Source organism: Ictidomys tridecemlineatus, chromosome 10, assembly GCF_052094955.1.
Source record: "Ictidomys tridecemlineatus isolate mIctTri1 chromosome 10, mIctTri1.hap1, whole genome shotgun sequence".
Lineage (NCBI taxonomy): Eukaryota > Metazoa > Chordata > Mammalia > Rodentia > Sciuridae > Ictidomys > Ictidomys tridecemlineatus.
The window spans coordinates 133276003-133303931 of NC_135486.1; the positions used below are offsets into that span (position 1 = coordinate 133276003).

The 27929-nt window shown below is 52.6% G+C and overlaps 1 protein-coding gene and 1 long non-coding RNA gene across 8 annotated transcripts in view; one reads left to right on the forward strand and one right to left on the reverse strand.

Annotated features, from left to right (window-relative positions):
• Positions 1-4890: 4890 nt before the first annotated feature.
• Bmerb1 (bMERB domain containing 1) overlaps positions 4891-27929 on the reverse strand; it is a 110323-nt gene continuing 87284 nt past the window's right edge. Inside the window, exons 3-7 of one of the 7 annotated variants that reach the window (XM_040276733.2) lie at positions 13722-13795; positions 12562-12715; positions 9910-10021; positions 8726-8808; positions 5975-6154 (exon numbers count right to left, since the gene is read on the reverse strand). In XM_040276733.2, the coding sequence (XP_040132667.1) occupies positions 6118-6154; positions 8726-8808; positions 9910-10021; positions 12562-12715; positions 13722-13795 (460 nt within the window). In that variant the 3' untranslated portion in view covers positions 5975-6117. Of the gene's footprint in view, positions 6155-8725; positions 8809-9909; positions 10025-12561; positions 12716-13721; positions 13796-27929 lie in introns of all 7 variants that reach the window. The other 6 variants (XM_021725418.3, XM_078024315.1, XM_078024314.1 and 3 more) reach the window with 6 other exon arrangements.
• Positions 22375-27604, forward strand: LOC120887211 (uncharacterized). Its single transcript, XR_005730310.2, has 3 exons — positions 22375-23023; positions 24614-24726; positions 26102-27604. It is a non-coding gene; the product is annotated as an uncharacterized LOC120887211 (long non-coding RNA).

The window sequence follows — 27929 nt, forward strand, 5'->3', positions numbered from 1 at the left end:
CGAGCCCTGGAGCTGGCGGCAGAAGAGCTGGGGCCTCTCCCACCCTGTGTGGAGGCTGGGGTGGAGGTCTGGAGGGGTGCTGGAGGGCACTGGAGTTCCCAACAAAGCAGAGGAAATTTACAGTGAAGTGGGTGGGGACAGGGAGGGTCTGGGGTGGCAGAGCGGTGCAGACAGGAAATGGGTTCCCTGTCACCTGGGTGGGTGGCCTTGCTGGAAGTCCTTGCCACCCTCACAGAGATCCTGGAAGAGTGGCCTCGTGGTGGGCGTGGTGCAGCTCGGTTTCTGGGGTGCACGGAGCAGAGGGGCCTAAGCTCCGTTTCAGGCTTTGCAAGAGTAGAGGGAGGGGACGAGTGGGGACAGAACAGTGAGGGATGTGGGAGTCTCACAGGGCAGGTGTGGAGAGTCACATGTGACAGTGGGACCAGAAAGAGTAGAAATCTTGGGGAGGCACAGGGACTGGGGCCTCAGCTGGCTTTAGGGTCCCTGAGCGTCTGCCCCGTGGGGACAGCCCGTGCGCCTCACCCTTTCCCACCCCGCCCCAGGCCCTCCAGGAAGCACAGCAAGGCCCGGCCCCTGCCCATCTCGCGTCTCCGGTTTCTGACTTGACCAGGAGTGACTTCTCCTGCGCCCTCTCTCCGAGTCCCCTCTGGTTCTCTGTCTTACAGGCCTGGACACTGAGGCGGGAGGGGAGTCGACGGGCGTCCACACCCCGAGGGCTGCGTTGGGGTGTCGGCCTGAGCCGTCCAGCACCAGCTGAAGCCCTCAGTCCCTTTCCAGATGGCGGCCCCTGTTGCCACTGCTGCTGCTCAGGGCTGCAGTGGTTCAGATTTGACACCCTGTGACCTCCATGTCCCTCGCTGGAAGGCAGGTAGTGCCAAGGCCAGTCTCCACGTGCCCCAGCGCCTGCCACCCCTGAGTTAACCAGGGGCTTAGCCGCTCAAGAAAGGGAAGGTGACCTGAGCCTCGCTCCTCAAGCCAGCTGTCCTGAGTGCTCTGCCTTCCCGTGATGCCCGTCCTGTGACCCTGTTGGTGGCAGGCCTCCAAGTCCTGGCCGGCAGCCTCCTTGTGGGAGGTGACACTGCGGCTTCTCAAGCTGCAGATGGCCAGCCACGTCCCCACAGCTCAGGGATCGGGGCTGTCCAGGCACCACCATGGAGCTGAGGTTCCTGTGGCTTCCACACCAATCACGGCACAGTCCTGAGGTCACCTGGCCCCTGGGTGATGCTGGCCTCAGAGACAGGCCCCTCCGGACACTTCACTGTGCGTGAATTTCCTTCTTCCCCGGCTGCTCCTGCTCAGTTTGTTTGTCCCCTTGAGTGCTGGCCCCAGCCAAGGAGAGAAGGGCAGTGGGAGAGGCAGACGGGCGCCTGGGGCTGTGAGGCCAGGCCCAGGGTCCCCAACCTGGCCGCTGGCCCCGTGGGAAACAACGGATGGTTTCAAACAGGGAAACAGCACACCTGTCACATGAACGGTTCAGAAGGATCCCCTGGCTCCCCAGGGCAGCACGTGGGTGGTTTAGGGCAAGCTCCGTGCAAAGAAGGGCGGGTGGGAAGCTGAGAAGTTCTCAGCCGAGGGAACGATGTGGGGAAATCTGGGAGAGGTGCCCACAGGGAGCATGGCAGGAAGAGCCAGAGAACCCAGAGGAGAGCGGGTGTCCCAGCATCAAGAGGGGGACAGAGAAGACTGACGTGTGGAAGAGCCAGACCGGAGGGGACTTTTAACCACACGAAAGAGGCTGCGAGAATGACTTGGAGGAGGGACCAGAGGTTGGCATCACTCAGAGAATCCCGGGCAGCTACAGAGAGCATGAGCCTGGGAGACCAGCGCTGGGGGCCACTCAGGACGCTGCTGCTGCCGCCGCTGACCAAGAAAAGCCGAGGGTGGACACCCCGGAGCAGCCAGGTCCTAGGGAAGCGTCGGAGGTGGGCACTTCAGACCTGCAAATTGAAGGGGCACCACGTGGAACAGAAGGGCCAAGGACTTAGGAGAACCTTGGGGCTGGGTGGTGCCCTTTCCTGAAATGGAAAAAAATGAATAAAACGTGGCAGCTGAGGACAGTTTAGGAGAGGAGTTGACTAACTTCATCTTCAAGCTCCAGAGAGGAAATATTCTAGAATCCACGGGCCATGTATTCTCTACACTCCACTCCGCCGTCCTAGCGGCAAATATGCCACAGACAATCGGGGAGGGAATGCGCGTGACTTTTCCAATGAAACTTTATTTACAGACGCAGAAGGCAGGTGGGATTTGGCCCATGTTGCTGGTCCTTGAGTTAAGACACGTTACATTGAAGGTGTCTCTTCAGGATTCAAGTGGAGAGCCTTCAGCAGCTGTCAGAGAAATGCATCTGAGCCTCAGAGAGGGGTTTAGGCTACAGAAACCGTCCTGGGTGCACCCGCATATTGATGGCTATCCAAGTGTGCAGGAGACCCCGGGAGAGGGGAGAGCAGGAGGCCAAGGGTCAGGCCTTGAGGACAAGGAAGCCTTAAAGGGGCCTGGAGAGAGGTCTTCTAGAGCAGGAGGAAGCACACCTAGAGAGCGGAGCCCCCGGGGATCAAGTCAAGCACACATCCGGGTCACAGAGAGCCCCCATGGCGCAAGGGCCAACGTGCACCAGCTGCACCTAAACCAGTGGCTGCTTCCTGGCACGAGGGGTCCAGTGCAGGAGAGGGACAAAATCCAGGTTAACATAGACCCTGGAGGGCTCTGGGCATTGGGGAGGTGCAGATCGCAAGGCTGTGGTCAACTCTAAAAGGACTGTGAAGGAAAATGGAATGAAGGGTGTTTTTGTTTTGAGAGGTCTGTTTAAACACTGGCAGGGAGAGAAAGACCTGTCAGGGCCCCAGGAAAGAGAGGCATGGGTGATGGATGTCTCAACCACTAACTGCCACGTTCCCTGGGCCTTGGATTTACTGCCACATCCTAATCCATACAGTGGAAATAATGATAGGACCCACCGCATCAGGCCGGCGTGAGACAAACGAGCTGACGCGTGTACATTGCTCAGTGCACCGCGATAAACTGCAATAAATATCAGCATCCTTCCCCATGGCTCCCCACAGGAGCAAGTCTGAAGGGGTAGGAACCCCAGCTGAAGGATTCCCAGCTTCTCGGGCAGCCCTGGTGACCCAGGAGCATCATAAACTTTACTTTACCCTGCTCTTCTGTGAAGATCTAAATAATTGTTTGTTTTAAATCAGTGGAAAAGCAGGAAAATGAGGTCAGTCTACCCAGGGCTTAGTGGAAGCTCGAGAGGCAGGATTTTTATGAGAGTTCAATCCCCCTGGGTCTCTCCATCATTGAGTGACTGCCCTATGAGTGGCCTAAGGTCTCCCTGACCCACATTTTCCACAGAGGAGAGGAACGAACCCTTTGTAGCCTAATTAATTTTTTAGGGGGTACTATGATTGAACTTAGGGTTGTTTAAACCCTGACCAACATCCTTATTCTCCCACTTTTAAAAAAATTTAAGATAGGGTCTCGCTGAGTTGCTTAGAGCCTTGCTAATTTGCTGAGGCTGGCTTCAAACTTGTAATCCTCCTGCCTCAGCCTCCTGAGCCACTGGGATTACAGGTGTGCATCACTGTGCCTGGCTGCACCCTGAGTTTTTATTGTGAGTTAGAGTGGGAAGGATCTACGGTGGTTTAATAGTATCCCCCACACCACTCCACCATATTCACGTCTCCCCGGGATCTTTAGAATGTGACCCTACTTGGAAATAAGGGTTAACAGAAGTAAGTGAGGATCAAGGAAAGGTCATATTGGATCAGAACAGGTCCTAAATCTGATGAATGTGTGCTCATAAGACCTGGAGAGGGCCCACAGAGAGACCCATCCAGTAGAGAAAGCCATGTGAAGACAGAGGTAGAGATTGGAGCAAAGTAGTCAAGGAAAGCCAAGGATTGCCAGGAGCTCTAGGGAGCTGGAGAAAGGAAGGAAGGACTCTTCCCCACAGCCTTGGGAGGGAACACGGCAGACACCTCAGTTTCAGACTTCTGGCCTCCAGAAATGGGAGAGGATGGGTTTATCGTATAAGCCACCCAGTTAGAGGTAATTTTGTTACAGCAGCTGGAGAATACTCATACGTTCTATCTCCATGCTTAGTATAGGGCACCAAAGAAGGACATGGCATCCTCTGATTCTGGTGACACTGAGTGGAGCCTCTTCAGCATCAGAATGGCAGGAAGAAGTGTGTGAGCAAAGCCTGGACTGAGGTAGAAACACATCTGAGACAGATTGGGAGGCCCAAGGTGGGAGGCCTGCAGGAGGGTCCATCAAACCAAAGACTTGAGGTCAACTCCAGCGCTGCTGTGACTGGAAACCTACAGATTCACTTGTGAGTCCCAAATACTTTGAAAATGGTACCCATTCATGGCCCAAGAATGTTACTTCTAAGTGTTCCCCTTAAGGAAAACCCCCAAATTCAGACGATTTGTCTCCTCAGGATATTTATCGTTACATCATTTTACAACATCGAAAAAGCTGGAAACAGTCTAAATGCCCAAGGGTGAGGAAATGGTGAGATAAATGATGGTATATCCACGAGATGGATTACTAAGCGGCCAGTATAAATATGTATGAAGAGCATTTAATGTTTACAAAGAGCTTTCAATGAAGTGGGGGATCCGTCGCCACATAATGACCTGTGGCAAAAACACTGGTTCTAAAATGGTAGAATACGATGCCGAGCATGAGAAAAAAGAAATACATAAAAAAGACAAGGAAACATGCCAAAATACTAGATTTCTCCATGGAGGGATCATGGATGCTCAAAACAAACAAACAAACAAACAAAAAGGTCTTTATATTTTCTGTACTTTTAAAATGATCTACTATGTACATCAATCACTTCCATAATCAAGGAAAAAAATTAAAGCGTTTAAAAAGCGGTGTATGTGGTTTCCATTTTATTTTCTCTGATGGATGACGGAACATCAGCGAACCTTGAGTTACACTAACTACTAAGGCCGGTCACGACACACATACACGGACAGAGAGGTCACACGGGCTGTGCCGGGCTGGCTATAGCAAATGTACATCAAGTTGGACAGGTGGAATTGTTAGGCTGGTTCAAATACGCCACCAGAGGATGGGACACGGCTGGGTCACGCGGTCTCTCCCGCCTGTCAGCGTTCTTGATGGAGGTCTGGGTGTTGGGCTGGTGTGGTGACATCCCACTGGCACTCCTGCAGTGGCCCCCGGTGGGTAACGACGTCTGTTCTGGGTCCCCTTCCGTCTGTCCTGGCCTTGGCCTTGGATCCCCTCTTTCTTCCAAGCACTGGATCAGCTGCTGCCCAGACCTGTCCCCACTCAGCTTCGTGCCCCTGGGCCAGACATGGCAAGTAAAAGAAGAGCCAAGAGCACAGTGGACACCCTCCCGATGTGAACTGGGCCCAGACACAGGATGGGAGGAAGCAGGAGATGTGACCACAGCGTGGCACACAAGCTCAAGTCTTTACAGACAGGCCATCGGCCTCCAAGAACGTGACACTGACGGTGCCTGAGAGATGCGTGGGCTACGTGTAGGGCCCTCCAGTGGGGGGCACGGTCCCTGGGAGAGGACAGACGGGGGATGGGACCTGTGCCTATTTGGGGTAGGCCTGACAGCAGAGCTGGGAGGGTGGAGGGGGAGGTGTCCAACACGGTGCTAGATTGTTGAGAAGTCACAACTATACACACCTGGGGACCGATGCCCCTCTCCCAGATGACTTGCACAGTGGGTTAGATACAGCTAAATAGAAGTGGAGATCAACTTTTCTGAGGGAGGACCTTCCTGGTGGTTGGATAATTGGTGAGGCAGACTCCTGGGTTGGGCATGCTCTGGGGAGGGCCATGCGACGGTGAGGGACTCCCTATTGCTACACTCTGTACAGGGCGGCCGGCCCGCCTGCCGCGCCCCATGGCCCCTGGCGGCAGTCACAGGCTTGCCTTCAACCCCTTCCGGAAGCCTTGGAGAGCTCTTAGGCCCCGATGAAATGGGGGCTACGACGACAAGAGGGTGGGAGGGGGTCCCCGTGGCTCCGGGGCACCCCGTGTGGGGGCTACATGATGTTGCACTGGGTGGCCCCGCAGCAATCCTTGATGAGTGCCAGCCCAGTCTTGGCCACTGTGGGCTTGCTAGGTGGGGGCTCTGCTTTCTTCTCTGCCCGGGAGCCTGCAGCAAAGTAGAAGCACAGAGGGAGAGAGGGAGAGAGGGAGAGGTGAGACAAGGAGAGCCCTGAGCACCGGCAGCCCCAGCCCACCCCAAGCCCAGGCCAGGCCTTGCTCAGGTGATATGGAGAGCTGCTGTGCATTATATATGTCCAGTGACTGGTCCCACTTCCCTCTGGGCCCGCTGGCTTCCAGCTCTCAGCTTCCAACCACAGCCCTCTCCTAGCCACCATTGTAAATGCCAAGCCTCACACATGACCTGGCATTCGATCTGAGGGGGTCACATCTTTCAAATATGGAAAATGATCCTATATTTTCAGATACCCACCCCCACGTTAGCTGTTTCCTCTCCTCCTGGATTGCCTACTAGATAGAATCGGACCTTCTCATTCTATCCTCTCTGATTCATGGCCTCTCGTATTTTACAACTTTTTCTGTTTATGTTGGGTAATTTCCTCAGGTCTGCTTTCCAGTTTATGAGCTGTACCTTCAACTGTGTCTCTTTAGTCCATTGAGTTTTTACTTTAGTGACAATTTTTTAAAAGGGCGATTTTTTTGTAAATCAATCAATTCTTTTTTCATAGCATCCTGCTTTTGAGCTTTCGTTTCATTCCTTATCTCTAATTATTTAAATGTATGTATTGTCTCTTTAAAATAGTTGTTAGGTATGGTTCTTGGGAGAGCATTCTCTTCGTTGCACCCACTGATTTTCCTCACAGTGGTACAGTTTTATTTTATTTTATTTTGGGTGTGTGTATTTGTGTGTGTGTATTTGTGTGTGTGTGTGTGTGTGTGTGTGTGTGTGTGTGTGTTTTGTACTGGAGATTGATCCCAGAGCAGTTAGCCATTGACTCATATCTCACCTTTCTTTATTTTTCATTTTGAGATCAGGTCTTTCTAAGTTACGTAGGGCCTCACTAAATTGCTGAGGCTGGCTTTGAACTTGTGATCCTCCAGCCTCAGCCTCCCAAACCACGGGGATTACAGGTGTGCACCACCACGCTTCATGGTGGTACAATTCTTGTTGTGTTTTGATATTTACTGAGCGCTCCTCTTGGTGGGAGTCGTTTTTCTCCAGGGTAGTGCTGTGTATCAGGGGATGCAGAAGACTCACTGATCACTTCTGCATTTGCTCTTGCTAGGGCCCCAGAGATTTCACTGGTTTTCAATTTGCTTTTATCTTTCCATCTGGGATTTAAGCACCAGGATGAGTATTGTGGGCTCACACTTCACCTCTTGCTTATGGTATGGGCTGGGTGTTTCGATTTCTGAGATCATTTCTTTCTTCTATCCCTAACCTCACACAGAAGGAAGGTTTTCTTGCTCCTTCTCCAAATTGTTGAGTGGAGTTTTTCTATTTTGCCTTTTTTTTTTTAGAAGAGCCTGTCCCTCGAGGATGCCGGCTTCAGGCAGGGATCGTGTGCCTTGTGGTCTTAGGAATCAAAAGAAGGCAAGACAGACTCCCTCCCTTCCCCTGCCTTTTTTTCTTATGGTGCTTGGAATTGAACCCACGAAGCTCTTTTCATTTTTATTTTATTTTATTTTTTGAGATGGGGTCTTGCTAAGTCACCCAGGCTGGCCTCCAACTTGTGATCCTCCTGCCTCAGCTTCCCAAGTAGCTGAGATTATAGGTGTGAGCCACCACACAACCAGGAGGTAACAGATGTTCTCCCAGGAGGTAACAGATGGCAAAGTAAACTGGGTTTGTGTCTGTAAACACGGTGCAGCTTCTGGTTTTTTGTATCCCCAACAAGATTCCAGCCCTGACCCTGGTAACAGCTCCTGTCTCTGTGGCTGCTGGAGGGGGAGGGCACGTGACACAGACCTGGCCAATCAGGGTACCCCAACCTCTCCATAACAGTCCCTGGTCTCAGAGATGGGAACCGGATCGAAGGGAGACCAGAGTCTTCCCCTGAGATTTGTGTATTAAAATACCAGGAGAACAGACCTGGCATCGCCTCGGAGCTGCCAAGCCATGGTTCTGGGATTCTGATCCATGGAGAAGGGGTGTGTGATAGGGGGACATGAAGTTAGCATGCCAAGAAGGGCAGAGATGAGAGATGGAAGGAGAGTGGGGGAACGCTGATCATGTCCTGTCTCTGACACCCTGTTTCTTGTCCCCCTTCCTCCAACAAATCCTCTTTTTTTTGCTTAGACCAGATGGAGCTGAGCATCGTTTCTTATAACTGAAGGAGGCCCTTGAATTCAGCAGTGGGACAAAGAAAGAGAAGACAGCTCCTTGACAGGAGGAGCCAGCATCACTTTAATTTCCTGGTGGACACTGGTTCCCCCAAATCAAGGGTCCACCTTGCGGCATTTCCCAGACTTTTTTTTAACCTTTCTGCTCTAGGTCTTTCGTTAAGGCTCGATTTCTGAGAAGTGCTTCTGGGGCCCTCCAGAGATCCCAGCCAGAGTTCCCGGGGCCTCACCAAACCATGTGACCAGGGAAGGACCACTGCTGTGGTGGAACGTGGGCCTGGGGAACTGGATTGCAGTTCCCTCTGGTCCCAGATCTCTCTGAAATATCCTTCCCTCTCTCTGGTGGGGGAACAGGAGGAAGGGTGAAGGCACTCACTGGCTGGAGATTTGGCTACTTTGTCTAGAGGTTTTAACTTGATTCTCAGGAAATCGGCCATTTCCTTGTCTTCTTCTTGCTCCCTGGGAAGGCAGATGTGCAAAAGAGAGAGCAGAGTGAGCGAGGAAACGTCTAGGCGCCAAGGGAAGGGGGCGCGAGGTGCTAAACGCGTGGGACCGGGGGTAGAGCTTTGCGGAGGGTACCCACGTGTTGTGTGTGCTCTGTGTGGGGCGCGTGGGGATCGTGCGCGTTGAACTGCTCTGAACCAGAGACGTGTGGACAGTGGGTGAATACGGATGCAGAGCTAGGGTGAGAGCCCAGAGCAGAGATGGACATGACAGGACCCAGCTCTCCGGCTGGGGGTTCAGTGAGCTGGGCAACATCTCTCCTGACCCTGTACCTTCAAGCCACCCCCGTCACCTGTGCTCCCACAGATGTGTGGACGGTCTTAGAAAGTCACCTCAGCTCATCAAGGTCACCAGGAATAAAGTTGATAGTCCCAGCCCAGCTGAGCAAGGCAAGGCCTATCCAGGGGCCTTGGAGAGGGACCTCAGGGGACACAGAATTAACAGTTGCCCTCCACAAAGAGAGAGACTTCAAAGGCTTTGTTTGGAGACAAAAATTATTAAGAATCGACATTCTGAGCGTTTTCTATGCCCAGACTCCTCAGGAACCTTCCAGAACCCTGGGCCTGTGGTCATCCGGGTCAAACTGGCCAGTAGGAATGGGTATAAAAGGGCCTTGGAGCCACTGAGGAGAAGGGAAAGGAAGGAAGGAATTGGGGACACTGGGGGGGGGCAGGGGACGGAAACAAGGCGATATAGGGGCAGAGTTTCTGTGGATACTGATGAGAGAAGTTTCTAGAAGCTGCCTTGATGAGTTGGGAAACTTTGTTATGTGAAGCCATCTCCCCGCCCCAGGGCACCTCCCTAAATGACATTCACTGAAGACACACAGGACTTTGCAAGACGCTGGGGGACTGGCTTGGAGTTCTATTGAGTGGGAAGCAGGTCCTCAGTCCTGAAGGCTGGGATTCATTTGGGGTCAGTGACTGGGGAGCCTGGTGGGGGCCGTGTGTGTGTGCTGGGCAAGGCAGGGCCTCTCGGGAGCAGAGCGTGGGTTTTGTGGGGAAGGAGGAGGCTGGGGTCCGGTGGCCGCAGGCTTGAGGATGTGTCCCCACGCACCTTAGCCGCTCCACCTCCGCGTCGTCCACGAGGAAGTCTCTCTTCTGCACGAGTCTGTGGATCTTCTGGATGAGCTCGTCCTCCCTCTGCTTCTGCAGCTTGGTTTTTTCTTCTTCTGGGAAGAACAAAGCATCAGTCAAGAAACAGTCGAGGACAACCCCTGGAAGCCCTTGAGTCCCAGGGGCTGGGTCAGGGTCCTGGCTCTGCCCGTTCCCTCGCTGTGTGAACCTCAAGAAGCCACGTGGCCTCTTCAAGTCTCGGTTTCCTCATCTGTAAAATACACACAGAATCAGGCTCAAAAAGGCAGCAGACATCAGTGTGTGACTCTGCCCGGCCTCGGAGTGCACTCAGAAAATGGTGGTGACCCCGCAAGGGGGATCTGTAGAAGACAGAGGGGGACCAAGCGCTGGCCGGGGTTTGGGTGCGGGGGCTGTTCAGGAGGGACCTGCTGTGTGGTGTGGGTGAACCAGTTTCTCAGGGGAAAAAAAAAGAAAAAAACGATTGTCCACGCTGATGACATTAGCCTGTCCCAAATACCCAGGGCCAAGAGGACAAGGAAAGACGGGCTGAAGGTCAAAACAGAAGGAGCCCAGGGGCAAAAATCCTAAACCCACTTCCAGCTCTTTCGGCTCAAATCCGTACAGAATGAAAAAAAAAAAAAATGCAGGCAGCTTGTCCATCTGCCCACTTAGGGGCGCTGACGGCCTCCAGATCTGGACGCAGAACTGGAGGTGAGAAGAGAGTCGTCCTTCGGAATCTATGCGGGTTGGTTTCAGTCACCCCCCTGCACACCCTCCCGGAGACTTTAAGCCATCTCTAGCTCACTTATAATACCCGATCCAATGTCGGTGCTGTGGAAATAGTTTTGTTACACCCTATTGTTTAGGAAATAACACCAAGAAAGAAGGTCTGCACCATGTTCAGTACAGAGACAATGCTGTGCCCCCCAGTTTTAAAAATCTAGGGTTGGTTGAATCCATGGATCTGGAACCCACAGATCCATACGTCTGAATGGTAGGTTTGTCTCATTCACCAAAAGGCCACCAGCTCATGAAGAAGCGCAGTGGAATTGTGAGCAGTCCCCAGTTCCCGATGACCAGGACAGCGCTCTGACCAAGGTGGGGCTTATGAGTCTGATTCCCTAAATCACTTCTCAGCACCACAATGTCCTCCCCGCTACCTCTAAGCCAGGGCCAGTGGCTTCCCTCTCCCAGAAGTCACAGCATCTAAAAATGTCTCCAGACCTTGCCAAACATCCCTGGGGGAGCAACCCCCCGCCCCCCGCAGTTGAGAACCACTTCCAACAACCCTGTGAAGGTGACACTGTTTTCACGTCCACGGCCACACCTCAGTATGCCCCGCTCTCAGGACGCAGGGGTGGCAGCGGACGGAGGTGGTGTGAGATTTTGGACTTGGGCTGTTGTCCAATCAGAGTTCCCCGACGATCAACACACTGGCAAATTATTTTCTGACCTTGGCTCAAAAAAAAAAAAAAAGCATGATTTTATTGGCTGTTTACTCTCCACTGAATACTTTATGGTCACTGTGTTGCTAGGAACATTCATTTTTCTCCTCCTAAATGCAGCTACATCCATCTAGCAACCTGTCAGTGGCCCAGGGAAGACAGAGAAAGTCCCCCAGCAAGAAGGATGGAGGGGAAGGGCGGGGGGTGGGGGAAGGAGGCTTGGGAAGGCAGGAGAGGAAGAGGCTCTGGATTTCTGCACAGAAGTCATAGGAAGAAGCAGTTTGCAGGGGAATCAGTGGGGGCTGAGGTAGGGCCCGGGGCTCTGTGGCACTTGAGCCCTGAACTTGGTCTGAGTTGTGTTCTCAGCAGGGACACGGGTGGCATGTCACTCCAGCAGGATGCGTTTCCCAGGGGGCCTGTGGTGTCCAGGTCCCGGGCTGCAGCCTCCCTGGCCCCTGCCCGTGGGATGTCACCGCCAATCCTGCCTTTACACTTTGGATATTTGGCTCATCCTGAATTTTTCTTGGCATGCATTTAAAATGTTTATCCTGCCTGCGGAGTTTGGGGAGAGCCTTTGAGGTATCTTGTTCTCCTGGCCCTCCGTCTGGCCCTGGTCGCCAACTGCCCCCGGTCACTGTCAAACCAAAAAGTGCCAATTTCCATGCCTGCTCTGGAGGCCGCCACAGCCCCCCCCCCCGGGTAGTCTTGGTGGACTCCGTGGTCACACACTCATGCCTCCTTGGCCTTGGTGGGATCCCATGTGTCCTGCGGAGCTAACAATGGGCCCTGGGAGGACACGGTCACCCAAATGCATCTCCAGGGAGATGGAAATTGGAACCCAGAAGCCCCGAGAGTCGGGCGGTGACATAGGGAGGTCAGGAAAGGGAGGTGGAGGGGCCTTGCATGGCTCGGGTGCTACGGGGGGGGGGGGGATTGAATTTTGTACCCAAAATGGGAGTTGGTGGCCAAGAACGTTCTACTGGCTTCCGGGTTTCAGGCCCTTGTGAGGCTGGAGTGAGCAGAATATGCCCCCAGCCCCGTGGATAAGTTCATGTCAACTCTAATGGGAAATAGGTCCTCTCAATATTCCTGTCCACCCTGTGCAGAAATAGCCCATTTCCAAAGTAATTTGAAAAATCACGTGGCAGATGGGATTAGTGAAGCTAAAATTAAGTTACGCTCATTACAGCGGACTCTCTGTCCTCCAGTGACCGGGGTCCTCGGAAGAGCAGACGTCAGAGGCAGGCTGGGGTGATACCGCTGTCAGCCAAGGACTGACCGGGACCTTCCGTTGGTGGAAGAGACGGAGACTCTCCTCTAAGCCTCTGGAGAGAGCACGGCCTGTCGGTATGTGGACGTCTTGTTGTAAGTCACCAGAGCAGTGGGGATTTGTTCTGGGGACCACACCAAATAAATACACCTTTCCACCATATTCCCCCTGGAAGAGCTAGAAGAGTGGAACCAGCCTGGTGGCTCTCACCCCTGGCTGCTCATCACCATCATGTGGAAGGTATCCCCACGACCCCCTAGTCCTTGGGGTGGAACCCAGGGGTGTTCCTCCACTGAGCCACATCCCTTTGCGTTTTATTTCCAGACGGGGTCTCACCGGGTTACTCAGGCTGGCTTAGAAACTTGTGACCCTCCTGCCTCAGCCTCCCCAGCCACCAGGATTACTGGCATGTGCCCCCTTGCCTGACTGGAAAGCTTTCCAAAATGACCAGGTCCCGCACCTGACCAAATGAATCAGAATTTCTAGTGGTGACTGGACTATAGTATTTTTTTTTCCCATTTATTTATGGTTTAATTTTTTTAATGCTTAACTGGTTTTGGTGATTTTTATAGAGATATAATTCACACACCATGGAGCTGGCCCCTTTCAATTAGGACAGTGGGCTCAGTGGTTTATCCCCAGAGCCTCACACATGCTAGGCACGCGCTCTACCCCTGAGCCACAACCTCAGCCCATAACCACGATCTTCTACTTGTTCCCAAGCAGAATAAGGATGATAGTAATTGCTAATATTTATTGGACGGTTTGGGCCACATATCAAGCTAAGCGTTGGGTCTGCAATGTACCTTTGTCACGGTGACATTTACAGTTAGTGAATCGGGTACTATTACTGTTGTTATGTTCTATTTTCAGAGAGACACTGAGTCTCAGAGAGGTGACTTTCCCAGGGTCCAAACGTGGCCAGGCCTGGCCCGGCTTGAACTTGTTCTTGGACCCCGTGTTCAGGGTGCAAGAGTGAAGCCAGGCTCGGAGGAGAGATGAACCCTGGGGTGCAGATGGAGCCGGCCGGGGGCCCCCAAGCAGCTGCTAGCAGGGAGTGAGCCCGCACATGGTTACCTGGGATGGCGACCAAGTTCTGCAGCTCCTGCTTGAGGTCCATGATGTCCTTGCAGAGCTGAATGTCATCCATCCTGGGGAAACAAGGCCACATCAACAGAACACGCCCCCAGCATCCCCCGCTTGAGCAAAGAGGGGCTGTGGGAGGGGGTCCTCCCGCACAGCCCGTGGGTGCTTGGTGGTCACTTTGGGTGTCGACCTGACTGGATTGAGGGATGCCTCAGGGGCTGGTGAAGCACAGTTTCTGGAAGAGTCCAGGAGGGCTCTCCAGAGGAGCCTGGCCTGTCCGTCCCGGACTGTGTGGGAGGAACCGGCCTCAGTGTGGCTGGGAGCCCGGATGCAGAAGGACAAGGAGAAGGTTCTGGGGGGGGTGTTCTCCCTGTATTTCTGTCGCCCTCCCTCGCTCCTTCCCAGCCCCCCTCTTGGAGCAGGGCGCCCTTCTCCTCTTGCCCTCGGACATCAGTCTCCACCTTGTACTAACGTCCCCCGGGAGCGTGGGCTGGCTGCAGCTTCAGCTCCCCTGGTTTGGAGGCTTCAGGCCTGCACTGAGCCACACCACCAGGGTCTCTGGTTCCCCAGCTGGCCCACAGCCCACGTGGGACTCCTCAGCCTCTGCCGTCCTGTGAGCCAGCTCCCCCAACAAGTCCTCTGTCCTGTGTCCTCTCGGTTCTGTCTCTCTGGAGAACCCAGACTGATACACACGGCCACGGTACAAGTTGGCCCTCAAGAGGAGCCTTCCAAACACTGCCCCTTCGTTATCCCACTGCTCAGCAACGGTCCGTCCCTGTGAATGGCACCGGGATCTGTGCTTCTGGTCTCCTTGTGCCTGTTGTGCTGTTGGGCAGGAGCTCCTCTGTTGCAGGCTCAGGTTGTTTTATAGTTTTATTTTTTTCTGTCGGTTTACGTTAAGCAATCCTAAGCAGGCCAGGTGTGGTGGTACAGGCCTGTAATCCCAGCAACTCAGGAGGCTGAGGCAGGAGGATCACAAGTTCAAGGCCAGTGAGAGCAATTTAGTGAGGCCCTAAGCAATTTAGCAAGACCCTATCTCAAAATAATAATAATAATAATAATAATAATAATAATAATAATAATAATAATAATAATAAAGGGCTGGGGGTGTAGCTCAGTGATAAAGGGCCTCTAGATTCAATCCTCATATCAAAGGGGGGAAAAAAAAACCTTAGCATTACAAAAGTTCACAGCACAGAGAAAATTTTGCTAATCCTTTAGCAAAACTATTGCTAACAGTTTGATCTATATCTCTTGTGATTTTTTTTCTTTTTTTTCTTTTGGCAGGTTGGGGGGAACCGTGGATTGAACTTAAGGGCACTTGACCACTGAGCCACATCCCCAGCCCTATTTTGTATTTTATTTAGAGACAGGGTATCACTGAGTTGCTTAGTGCCTCGATTTTGCTGAGGCTGGCTTTGAACTCGCGATTCTCCTGCCTCAGCCTCCCAAACTGCTGGGATTACAGGCATGCGCCGCTGCACCTAGCTCTCCTAATTTTTAAAATGCTTATGCTACCATATGTGACGCTATTGTTATTATACAAAAATATTTTGGCAATCTGCTTTTTTGGCTTTTTCTTTTTTTTTTTTACTTAATAATATTTGCATGAACTGACAGGCATTTTTCCCTGTCAGTTCATGCAAATATATTCATTTTTAATGAATGCACTATATTCTATTATGTTGATATACAGTGATTTATTTAACTAGTTTTGTATGCATAGACTTCTGGGTATTTATCTGATACATCTCAATGATAAACTCTCAGAAATGCAATTGCTTAGTCAAGTGACATGAACACTTATATTTTAATAGAATATTCCAAATTGCCCCCCGGGGACATTGTACATATTCCCACCGAAGGTGTGTTGAGGCGGGGGGGGGTGCTCACTCCTATAATCTCAGTAATTGGGCTACAGACACAGTTTTTCCTTAGGCATGATAGTTTGTTGTGAATGCTATAAAAGTCAGCTTGTCTTACTATAAGTAATATTGTAATGGCTGCCTGGAACTTCACCATGTCGATTCACAAGGGCGGTGTTCACTACATCCGTATCTGATTACAGAGGTGGGTTTTCAGGTGGCTTGTGCTATTTCAGGATAAATGTTAGTTGGTGTGAAGATTTTTCTTCTCATTGGCTTATTTGGAGAGGGGATGCTTAGAGTCTCAGAAGTGGAACCATTAGGTACAAATGGCTTGATTAGGTCTGTGGCCATTGAGATCTATTTTCTAACCGCTTCCCTAAGGGTGTACATGTGGGCATCCTCTCTGCACATCTTTATTGAGCATCTTCTGACACTGTCCTGGGCTTGGGGATACATCAGCAAGCAAGACCAAGACCCTCATAAAGCTGCCCCTCTGGCAGCTGAGATAGGAGGCACACCCAGATAGTTAATCCCTCAGTCTCCATGGGGGATTCCCTCTAGGACCCCCAAAATCCCAGGATGCTCAAATTCTGTACATAAAATGGCTTAGTATTTGTCTAGACCCTTCACACATTCTCCTCTAGACGTTAAATCATCTCTTGATTACTTTTAATATCTAATGCAACAAATGCTATGCACCCAGTTAGAGGTGGACACAATGTCTTTATTTGACTTTATGTGGTGCTGAGGATGGAACCCAGGGCCTCATGCATGCTAGGTGAGTGCTCTACCACGGAGCCACAGCCCCGGCCCGAGAGGGATTGTTAAGACTGTTATTTTAGTGATGTGGAAACAGGTCAAGAGTCTCAGCTGGTCCCTCCTGCTAGTGGGAACTGGGCCAGGACTAGAGATGGACTTCAGAGTCTGAGTTGGCCTGTCAGTCGCATCCTGCAGCATCTTCAAAAGAGCTCCACCTGCTGGCTCCTTTCCATAGCGCAGTCCACTGCCAGCATCCAGGGCCCTGCCCTTTGAGGGTCAGGAAGTGCCCATGGTCTTCCAATCCATCTTTCAGGACCAGAGCCAGAGTGTCCTGCTGCAGCTCACATCTCGGCTGCCAGCGGCACCCGAGACATTTTTCCAGCCCCGCCCCAGAATGTCTCGCAGGTGGCAGGTGCCCCAGGTGAGCGAGCTCCGGCTTGCCAGAGGCACGGGCTGTTCCTGCTGGTGATCAGTCACGTGGAGGGGTTCCGAATCCTTCTCCACACCCACACAGGGATCAGGCCGCCTGGGTGGTTCTCAGCGAGGGTGATTTTGGATCCCCGAGGACAAATGTCATGTCTGAAGACGTTTTTGGTTATTCCAACTGGGTGTGTGCATGGGTGGGGGGCTGTTCCTGGCATCCAGTGGGAAGAGTCCAAAGATGGCGCTAAACACCCTACAGTGCCCAGGACAACCCCTGGTCGACAGTGATCCCTTAAATATGTCAATCATGCTGAACTTGAGAACTCCTGGGTTACAACCAGAATCGACAGAGATAGCTTTATCAAGAATTCTTGAAACATGAGAGAGGAGAAGATGGAGAGAGAGAGAGAGAGAGAGAGAGAGAGAGAGAGAGAATCTCCAACAACCAAATGAGTTCAGGGAGGAAAGGAGTGTGACTTACGAGCTGTCCATTCTTCTTTATGGCCTTTCATGCTGGGACAATGGTGGAAAATTGGCCATTTGACCAGCTTTGGAGAGGTGGTAGGCCCTGTCGGGATAATAGTGCTGCTGATTTACAAAATTTCTTTGAAAGTGACCTGGTCTGCAGCTGGAGTCAGTTGTAGTCTAACGGAAGCCCCCAGGGACGGCGATGGGAAGGCCAAAGCAGACTGTCAGAGGAAAGGGCTGACTTTTTAAAATAGTACTTATTTGGCTCCTTTTCTGCAAGTCGCAGAGGCTGCAGACCTCTCTGGAGGGTAAGAAGCAGAGGAAGGAACGTTGACCTTGGAGGTGGTTATGTTAGGAGGTGAGGTGTCCCCCAGAGCTCCTGTGTGAGACAATGCAAGGAGGTTCAGGGCTGAAATGACGGGGATGGGAGCCTTGACCTAATCTGTGGATCAGTCCCCTGATAGGGATTAACTGGGTGGTGGCTCTGGGCAGGGGGGTGTGTGGCTGGAGGAGGTGGGTCCCTGGAGCTGTGCCTGGGGGTATGTGTTTTGTCCGTGTGGAGCAGTGCTCTCTGCTTCCTGAGGGTCCCGTCCTGAGCCTTTCCAACTCCACTCCTCCGCCATGATGTTCCGCCTCACCCAGAGCCCAAAGAATGGAGTCAGCCATCTGTGGACTACGACCTCTGAAAACATGAGCCCCCAAGTCAGCTTTCCCTCCTCTCATTGTTCTTGTCAGGTCTTTTGGTCACAGCAGGAGAGAGAAAAAAAATAAGATGGATCACTGATGTGGGATTTGGAGCTCCGGTCCAAGTCCAAACGCCCCGTGATTCTGGGAAAGTCTCTGGACCTCTGTTTCGGTGACCCCTAGAGCCCTGTTCTCCCAGTAGAGAGAGGACTTGCTCTGCATCCACCCGGATCCCAGGACAGGTCTCAGTTCCACCCTTGGCCGTGAACGATCTCAGCGTCAGAGCCGTCGCAGGTGAAAAGGAAAACGCCTTCACCTGGGGTCCTGTGAGCCTCGACCAGGATTGGCCCACGTGGAGCAGGGGTGTAGGGAAGGCCACTTCCGTCCACCCCTCTGCCCTGGGTGGGAGGGAGCAGCTGGGCTGAGTCATTCCTGCCACCCAGCGGCAGGGGACGTGGCTCACCCTCACAGGGGGCCAGATCATGAACGTGCTCCTTGGCTCCGCTGGGTTCCTGAGCTGAAGTGGGGTTCCCGGGGCAGCCTAAGTGTTGACAAGTCCCCAGGGAGCCCCGGAGCTGGGCTATCTCTCAACATCACACCGGAGACCCAGGGACCAGAGAGGTGGCTGCCCGTGGGCTCAGGTGACACATCTATGAAGGAAAAGCCCTGGGGATGCGTTTTTGAAGGCCACGCTCTTGGTCGCCTCTCAGTGGCTCATTGAACGACCAGCGTGTCAACCTCCATCCACAGGGTCCCTCGGTTGTAATCAGACCCTCGTTCTGGGATGTGAAGCTCAGTCCCCAAAAGTGTGTCACCTCCCTCCCGCACAGGGTACTCTTCTCCTCCAAGAGTGTTCTAGACTGTCTGAGTTTTTCGATCCTTTTTCTTTCAGTAGTGCTGACGGTGGGACCCTGGGCCCTGTGCCTGCCAGGCAAGTGGCAGCTCGGCGGAGGGCTGGCCATCCAAGGAGGACTGAGTCCCTCCGCTTCCAGCCTCTGTGCGTCCTATTTTGTGGAACGAAACGCCGTGCCCTTCCAGGATCAATAGTAAAGCCACTGAGAGCTTTGAACCAAATGGCAATGCTGTCCTTTCGCTGTTGAACAGTCATGTCCACTCATCTGTGGGTGACGTGGCTGTTGTCACACGACCATGGCAGAATTGAGTCACCGTGACAGGGACTCAACGGCCTCCCAGGCCTGAGATACTGACAAGTGGCCCCGTATCGAAAAATGCTTCTGGCCCCTGACCTTCAGAAAGAGCTATGGCGAGCACTGAGGGCCAAATTGCAAAGCTGAAGAAATAAATCACCTTCACCTCCCAGGAGTGAAGAACCCTGTGTCCAGAGAACGGACGACTGTCCATGGATCCACAGACTCTTCCAGAAAACAGCTCTTGAGGGCCCACTGAGGGCCAGGCTTCCGGACTCAATTTTCACTTCCTGGAGACACTGAGAATCAGGCCAGCGACCAAGACCCCGTGGAGTGGCAGCAGGGCTCTCACACACCCCACGGTCCTGATCTAGGGCCCAGGGACCATTTCCTTCTCCAGGTAGCAGCAGGGAATTGGGCCGTGTCCGGCGCACATAAGGTTGGCCAACAGACCTCCTCCAGTGCCCGCCAATGCGATCCAGAGGGTTCTGCCACACATCTGATCTTCTACCCGCCCTTCACTCCACTGAAGTGTGGAGGAGATACTGAGTTTGGGTAATTTTTTTTTTTTTTAAATTTTCTACTCTCCCCCTCCCCCACCCAGACTCCTCCCAAGTCCTGCCTAGGCTGAGACACTGAAGTGCTCCCCTTCAAACCACAGAGAGAATAGACTGGCCCCGATGTCCCCAACCCCAGCCCTAAGGCCGTTGGCTTAGCTGGTTCAGAATTAATCAAAGATGGGAAGGAAGAGTAAGAAGTGAAGGAAGATGGAAGAAAGGAAGAAGAAATAAGAGGCAAGAAGAGGGAATGACATGCACGTCTTCAAAGAACTGTTTGCAGGTGCAGTTTTCCAACTCCAGGAAGAACGTCGTCGACACCAGAGCTGCCGCTGGCGGCCTGCAGGGGGCGCCCGAGAACACACAGCTGACTTACAATGGATCTGGTGAGCCACCCAAGGGGACAGGGGCGCCAGATTTAGCAAATGGAAACACAGTGCTCACAGCTGGGTGTGGTGGCACAGGCCTGTGATCCCAGCTACTCAGGAGTCCGAGGCAGGAGGATGGCCAGTTTGAGGCCAGCCTGGGCCGCACAGCAAGACCCTGTCTCAAAATGAATTTTAAAATAGGGGCTGAGGGGTGTCACTCAGCGGGAGAGAACCCCTGGATTCAATCCCCAGTACCTCAAAAAATAAAAGTGAATTTTTAAAAATGAAGAGCTTTAGGGGCCGGGATTGCGGCTCAGCGGTAGAGTGCTCGCCTAGCCTGTGCGGGGCCCTGGGTTCAATCCTCAGCTCCACATTAAAAATAGACAATAAAATAAAGATATTGTGTTAAAAAAAGAGAGCAGAGCTTACAATTATATTTGCATTTCAGACACACAACAAACTTTAGTCTGTCTCAACAGGGAACATACTTGTACTCAAGAGAGCGTTCACTGCTTATCTGGAATTCCTATTGATTCAGATTAAGCTGGACGTCCTGTGTTTCATCTGGTCATCCTTCAAGAGGACCGCTAGGCTTTTAAACTCATGTTGAAATGTAATTTTAATAGGATTTCAATTTAGTTGTAAGAGTACTGAGGAGTGGGGCCCTGGGAGGCCATGGGTCTCGGTTAAGGCTCAAGGCCCTTGTGTCGCGATGGTTCCTGACACCAGGGTGGGTTCCGCTGGTGGGTGTCCTCTGTCTCGCCCCCTGCCCCCTGCCACGCTGTGCTGAGCCCTCCCAGGCTGCTCTGTGCCTGGGATGTTCCGGGCTCCAGCATTGTGGGAGATACACAGCTTTGTGAATTACCAGGTCTGCGGTCTCCTGTTGTGGCCGAAGAACATGGGTCAGGACAAGGAGGGAAGTCACTGTTTCAGTATCAGCCTCATCTTCTGAGCAGTCCCTGGCCCAGAGGCCACTCCCTCGGAGGGGGAGGAAGTCTCCAAAAGGCCCGATGGTCGGGATAATAGCAGAGTATCCTAGCCTCGGTTCTCCCCACTCCGGCTGAAGAGCCCTCTGTGCACGAATTTCCACTCAGGTGAGAGTTTGAAAAGACAGCAAGCAAGACTCCAAGGGGAACCTGACAGTGATGTCCAATGGACGGACAGTTGCCATTAAGGACGCTAGGACAGATCCATGCTCAGGACTCAGCAACACTGAGACCCTCCAGTCTGTCGACTCTGTTTAGGGTTTTATCCTAAGGAGATGATTGTGGGCACATAAAGACTGAGCGATGATGATGTCTAGTACAAGCATCGCCTTGTTGACAATAACAGAAAATTGGGAACAACCTCACGTCCAATGATGGGGCTGCCGAAACCAATTATGGTACATGTGCACAAGGGAGTTCCACAAGCATTAAGCACGAGGCTTGGAAGAGATGTTATCCCTGTGAGAGAATGAACCATTAAAAAAACAACAACAACTGGTTAGGAAATGTTATGTTCTGATTTCACAAAGTACGTAGGCATTGAAAAAAGAAAAGAGTCCATGCTTTGATAGCCGGGTGCCCTAGCACACACCTGTCATCCCAGTGGCTCCGGAGGCTGAGGCAGGAGGATCCTGAGTTCAAAGTCAGCCTCAGCAAAAGTGAAGCACTCAGCAACTCAGTGAGACCCTGTCTCTAAATGAAATACAAAATAGGGCTCAGTGGTCAAGTGCCCCTGAGTTCAACCCCAGGAACCAACCCCCGCCCCAAAATGGTTTGTTAATTTTGAAGGAATGGCTATTTAATTTGCTTCTGTGTATCTTTGATTTTCAGTTTTGCAATAAGCCTATTTAATTTTTTTCTTTGTTTGCTTTTTGTTCTGGGGGGTATTTTTTTTTTTTTGGTGGGGGTGCTAGGGATTGAACACAGGGCCTTATATGTGCTAAGCACACGCTGTACCACTGAACTACCTTCCCAGCTCCTGATTTTTTTAAAGGTCTGTGTTGGGTTTTGTGGTGGCTTTTTAAACTGCCCAGCCGCTGCGAGGAATGGAGACTCCAGTGGGCCATTTCCAGATGACAGTATTTAGCCTCAAATGTGAAATGACTGAGGATGTAAGAGCATCGGCCAGAGAGGAGATAGAACAAGTGGTTACCAGCAGTGAACACCAGCGTGTGACAGATTCACAGCCCCTGGACACACAGGAGGTGAGGGCAAGGGCCAGCCTGGCCAGCAAAGACAGAATTCCTCTGTGCTCACCTGCGCTCCGTCCCTCCACCAGACAACCCCGGGAGGGGGTCACTAAAGGCGTGTTTCTCTAAACCATCCAATAGGTGACCATGAAACCTAAGCGATGCACCCCGTGGTGCTCAGCCAAGGAGGGACCCGGGATGAAATGCTGACGGTCCCCAGACCCGGGACCTTGCAACGCTGCTTTCTCTGTGCCCTTTGCCTTCGGTCCTTTCTCTGGGTCTGGTCCGTGTGTCTCTCAGCCACTCCTTTCCTCCCAGACTCACACAGTCAGCCGGGGGTCACCACAGCAGAGCCCCTCTGTGCCCTGGCCTGCAGCTCATTCCAGTGGGAACCCCACTCTGCGTCCTTCAGTCTGTCCAGCTCTTCCTCCCGCCCGGGGTCACGTGGTCCAGGACCCCTTCCCCCCCAGCCTCCAAGCTGCCCCTGAACCTTCTGGAAGCTCCGGGGCTGGATCAGGTCCTCTTCCTTCCTGCTGCCACAGCCCCCTCTCGCCCTCCTGTGGCCCCAGGGATACCACCTCAGCGTTTGTGTTCCCCCCTAACTAGACTGTGCCCCTGAGGGGACCCCCTCCTCTCCTCGGTGACCCTAGCACATCACCTGGAGCCTGGCACATTGCAGAAGCTGCGTGACGGAGGACAGAGCCACACTGGCAGGCGGGTGCCGGGACGGACGCACCGTCCTGGATTTCATTGGAACGAGGCCTAGAGATTGCAAGTGCAGGTGGAAAATTTTGGAACTCCGTGACAGAGACTCCACGAGGGAACAGCAAGTATCAAAGGCGGTGAGTCACCCCTGGAGGAATCCAATTAAACACCCGTAATTCGAGCGGTGCTGCTCAGGCGCTCTGCTGTCGATACCGCTGCTATTCTGAGCTCTCTTGCACTTGCAGGGGGGGGCCCCCACCCTACATCTTCCATTTGCCATCACCTGCCGAGACTCCCCGCCGATGCCCTCTCTCCTCTCTTCCCTCCCCTCTCCCACATCCACCTCTCCTCCTTGCTGATACCCAAAAAAAAAACTAATTTTCAGTTGACAACTTCCTGTCCATTTGGAACCCGTCCCTGCAATATCTCACAGAATCCTCACAGCCTGCGGGGCGAGTGTTCTCATTCTCAGAATCTCAGAGAGGTAGAGTAAATTACCCCAGATCACACAGCGGGCAAGATCTGAATGAAGAGAATCTGACTCCAGAGGCGCTACAGTTTCCATTCTCACGGTCTGTCTCCATGTGCCACCAAGCTATACCTGCTGTCACCCTCTGCCCCAGGAACCCTTTCCTTTGTCCCATCCTGGCAGTTAGGAGCCTTTAAAGATGCTCTCAACTGGGGGTAGTTCCAAGGGAGGGCTTTGTTGGAGCGGGGGATGACTTTAGCTCAACCCAGAATTTCTATTAGCCTTCAAAACCACCTCCGCGTTTATAGTCTCTTGGTGAGAGAGGCAATGGATATCTTCCCAGTTTTGGGTGAAGCACGAGACTCGGTGGAGAACCCTGCTATTTTTACTGATTCGTATCACAGCAGTCTCCGTTAACACTGTGGACTGCTACTCAAAAGGAAGCTTTAAGATAAATCCCCCCATCCCTCCTGGAGCCCACGTTGCTGAAGCCAACCCCCTCCCACATAGGGACTCTAAAGCTGTCACTCCTTTCAACCGAGAATCCAAGGAATGAAGAGGGAGAAAAATCTTAGCAACATAGGAAGACCCCCCGGCCTGTGGGCACAGCCAGCACCGTCTCAGCTGAGCCCTGCCCCTGCCAGAGCACAGAGTATCCTTCTCTGAATCCCTCACCCACAATTCCCATCAGATTGACTGCACAAGCAGCAACGGATCAGCTTTTGATGATAATTAATGTTTAAACCAACGTCATGTTTATTCAGCACTAGAGACGAGCTGGGGGGTTTTTTTGCAGAGAAGCGGGATTCCCAGGGCTTAGTGAACCACAGCGGGCAGCCAGTGTCCTCTGCCAGGTCTTCCAACAAAGAAGGGCAGCACAGGGCGAGAGTCAGCTAGGTGACAGCCGGCTGGGAGTGGCTGGGAGGTGGAGGCTTGGCGGCGTCCTCTGCCAATTTCCACGGTATAACTACTCCCTGCGATGGCAGGTTCTAAGCTACCCACAGCTTAACACCGAGTTCACAAGATTCCTGAAAACTGAACGTCGCCTGGGGAGGTCTCTCTCCAACCCACTTTGATCTTTGTTCAACATTAATTCAGAAGAGAATCGGAGCGCTTTGTGGGGACCCTGATGATCTCGGTTACCATTTATCCAGAATTCTCTGTGCACGCTCTGGTTTAAAGATGAGAAGTGCCTTTTACAGATGATCTCCATCCTTAGGACCATCCATCGAGATAGGTGTGATCATCTCTCTTACAGATGAAGAGGCTGCGGCTCAGAGGGGTTAAGAAGCTTGTGCAGAACCACACAGCTAGTTAAATGGAGGAATGGGATGCTAACCAGAGATGTCTGACTCGGAAGCCGGCGTTAAGGTCGTGAGAAATCTCTATTTTTCCAAGCAATCTGGCCTAGGAAACTTCAGCATAGTCCACGTCCCCCCACCCCTCCACCCCCAAATCCTGCAGACGGCAGGACTCGTTTTACTTAGAAGGCTCTTTAGCGACCACCTGTGGTTCTTCCCTCGTGGTCTTTGCCGGGTTGGGGGGGGCCTGTGGGAGCTTCCCCATTCTTATTGGCCAAAGTTGGGATTTCCACTGCTCACCCTCCAAACCCTAGCTTTGGGGAAATGGTTCATGGCACCAATCGTTGTTAGAAAAGTCCCCTTTCCCCAGGCTCAGCCCATCAGAAACTCGTGGCCAACATTTTGACCACTGGACAAAGGACACAGAGATCAGAGGACAGCGGGGTTAGATGGTGGCGTCCAACAACAACGGTGGCAGTAGCCAAGTCCCCTCCCTGACACACACTCACTCTCCCCCAAATGCCCCATCAGTCAGCCCACAGCCTCACAAGGGAAGCCTGCTGGGGACAGAGGTCTCTGTTCCACGTCCCCTTCTACGGATCGGTCCCTCGATAGCGTGTCCCTTATCAGTTCTGGTCAAAAGACCCCGGTAGGAGGGGGTTAGGATGGGCTTGTGAGATGGGGCCTGGGTCAGGTGCTCAGCGGGGACGGTTCCGAGGAAGTGGGCATTTGCTCTGCGTTGGACGTTGTCGAGAAGTGGGGCTGATACCTGGGGGGGGGGGGACAATCATTCTTCCCTCCAAACGAGACCAAGAGAGTGAGGCTGGCACTGGTGGGTAAAGAAGTCCCTGTCACTCGTGGGGGACAGGATCGGGGCACTGCTATGATGTGAATGAAGTTCGTCCCCCCAAAGCCCAGGTGCTGAAGCTCGGTCACCCGTGGTGAAAGTGCTGAATGGTGGTGGGACCCTCCCGAGCGGGGCCTAGCGGGAGCTGGCCGGCCGTGACCACCTGGTGAGGGGAGGCTGCCAGCATCCAGGGGCCGGCTGTCTCATGGGAGCACACTGTGATTTCCTGCCAGGGCAGGTTGTTAGAGAAGAGTGAGCCCAGCCCGCCCCAGGCTCCTCTTTCTCGCCACCGACCTCTGTCTCTTTGTGATGCCATGCGCCACGTTGTGACGCAGCCCAGGGCCCTCTCTCCACCACAGCTCTGTTTGGACTTTCCACTCTCCAGAATTTTGCGCCCAACACATCTCTTTTCTTATAGATTATCGAGCATCCGGTATTTCGTTTTAAGCCTCACGAAACAGACGGAGACGGGGTGCCTTGGGGGTTTCTGAGGTGTGGCCAGTGCCCTGGTCTCTATCTGCTCCCCAGCAGGCTTGAGCAATCGTCTTATTTTTGCCTTAATCTCGGTTGTTTTTTTTTTTTTTGTTTTTTGTTCCAGAATGGCCTTCTCTGATGTTGGCAATCTGCACAATGATTCGTGTCCAACAAAGGATGCCAGGGCCGAGCCCCGAGGGCCACGCCAACACCTGGCTGCCTGGGCGGGCGGCTTCTCCTTCTTGCAGGAGAAGAAATGGTTTTTCTACTTCCTGCCTCCCCATGAGTCACCAAGAAACCGTCCACTATAGAGACCGGTCTGCTGTCTTCCCTGCAGTCCCCGACGTGGTGTCCTGCACACCAAGGTGCCCTGTGGGCGCTCAGTGGACTGGATCACGGGTACAGAGAGCTCCCTGAGACCTGGCATTATTCCAATCAGGCCTCCGGATTCTGTATTTTCACATTTTAAAAATGTGACTCATAGAAAATTTATTTAACTTGTGAACGAGGGAACCAGTCAGATGGGGTAAGCTCCTTCCAAGAGCAGTTAAGGATCTGTGGGCAGATTTTTAAAGAATCTTAGGATATGATTACCAGGCTATGGGCAAAGCTGCTTAACACCCCTCAAGGAGAAAGAAAAAAAAAATCCTATTCCTTTAAGGTGGTCTTTTCCACAGGACAGAAGTTTACAAGTGGGTGTGTAATTCATCACGTTGATCTTCTGATAAAACAGTTAATGTCCAAGTTAGAAACCGGGTGCAGTGGTGCACACCTACAATCCCCGTGACTTAGGAGGCTGAGGCAGGAGGAGGATCCCAGCAAGTTCAAGGCCCGTCTTCACAACTTACCAAGACCCTGTCTCAAAAAAAAAAAAAAAAAAAAAAGGACTGGAGATGTGGCTCATTGAGAGACCACCCTAGAACCAAAAAATAAACATAGAAATAGATAACAAAGTTAGACACGTGCGCCCGCTCCCTGACAATCACATCATCCTGGGGCAGCCTCCAAGCGGAACAACATGGAGAGTTTATTTCCAGTGTTTAGTTAATGTCGATTTTTAAGGCACGGCACAGGGACAGTGTGGCTTTAAGAATGTCGCCAACTGACATTTCTTCCTGCCCCTACTCCATATCCTGCATCTTCAATAGCAGCAGCACCTGGCTCGTGTTTACTGAGCCGCTACACGGTTAGATCCTGTGATACCTATTTATAAGCCTTATCTCATCTACTACTCACACAACATCCCTGTGAGGTCATTCATCCTGAGGAAAACAGGCCTGGCATGATAAAATACATATCTGGACTTTGTCCCAGCTTCTCGGCATGCAGTTCCTAAAACCCCTGGAAGTTTCTAAATGATAGCAGCGTCTTGTTAGGGATGGAACCCCCTTTTGCCCTCACCTGAGTGGGTGCTAAGGAGGTGACTGGGTGGGGGTAGAGAGCATCAGGATGGGGACTGGTCACAGAGGAGGCTGCAGGTTGAGCTACAAACCCCTCAGCCGTGAGGGACAAGGAGCTGGGGGTGTGCCGGGGTGGCGGCTGGCCCACTGCGGGCGAGGCAGCGCTACCCAGATCCCTGTGTTTCTCTTCCATTTGGCTGTTCAGAATAAACCCCCAAAAAAGTAAAGATTTTCTTGAGTTCTGAGTCATTCTGCAAAACATTGAACCTGAAGGGGGGCATTATAGGAACCTCCAAATGGAGAGTCACCTAGGCGGAAGCAAGGGTGGCCCCGGACTTGTGAGTGGCATCTAAATTAGGGGCAGTTTTGTGGGACAGAGGCCTTCAACTCGTGGGATGTGACACTAACTCCAGGTACCTGGGGTCAGAACTGAACCGGGCCGTGGACCCCCAGCTGGCGCCTGAGAATCGAAAGCGTCCGTGTTGAAAAGGGTCGCGTGTTTGGGGTCAGAAGTGGTGTCAGAAGCTGCCGTACAGACAAGTTACGGAGAAG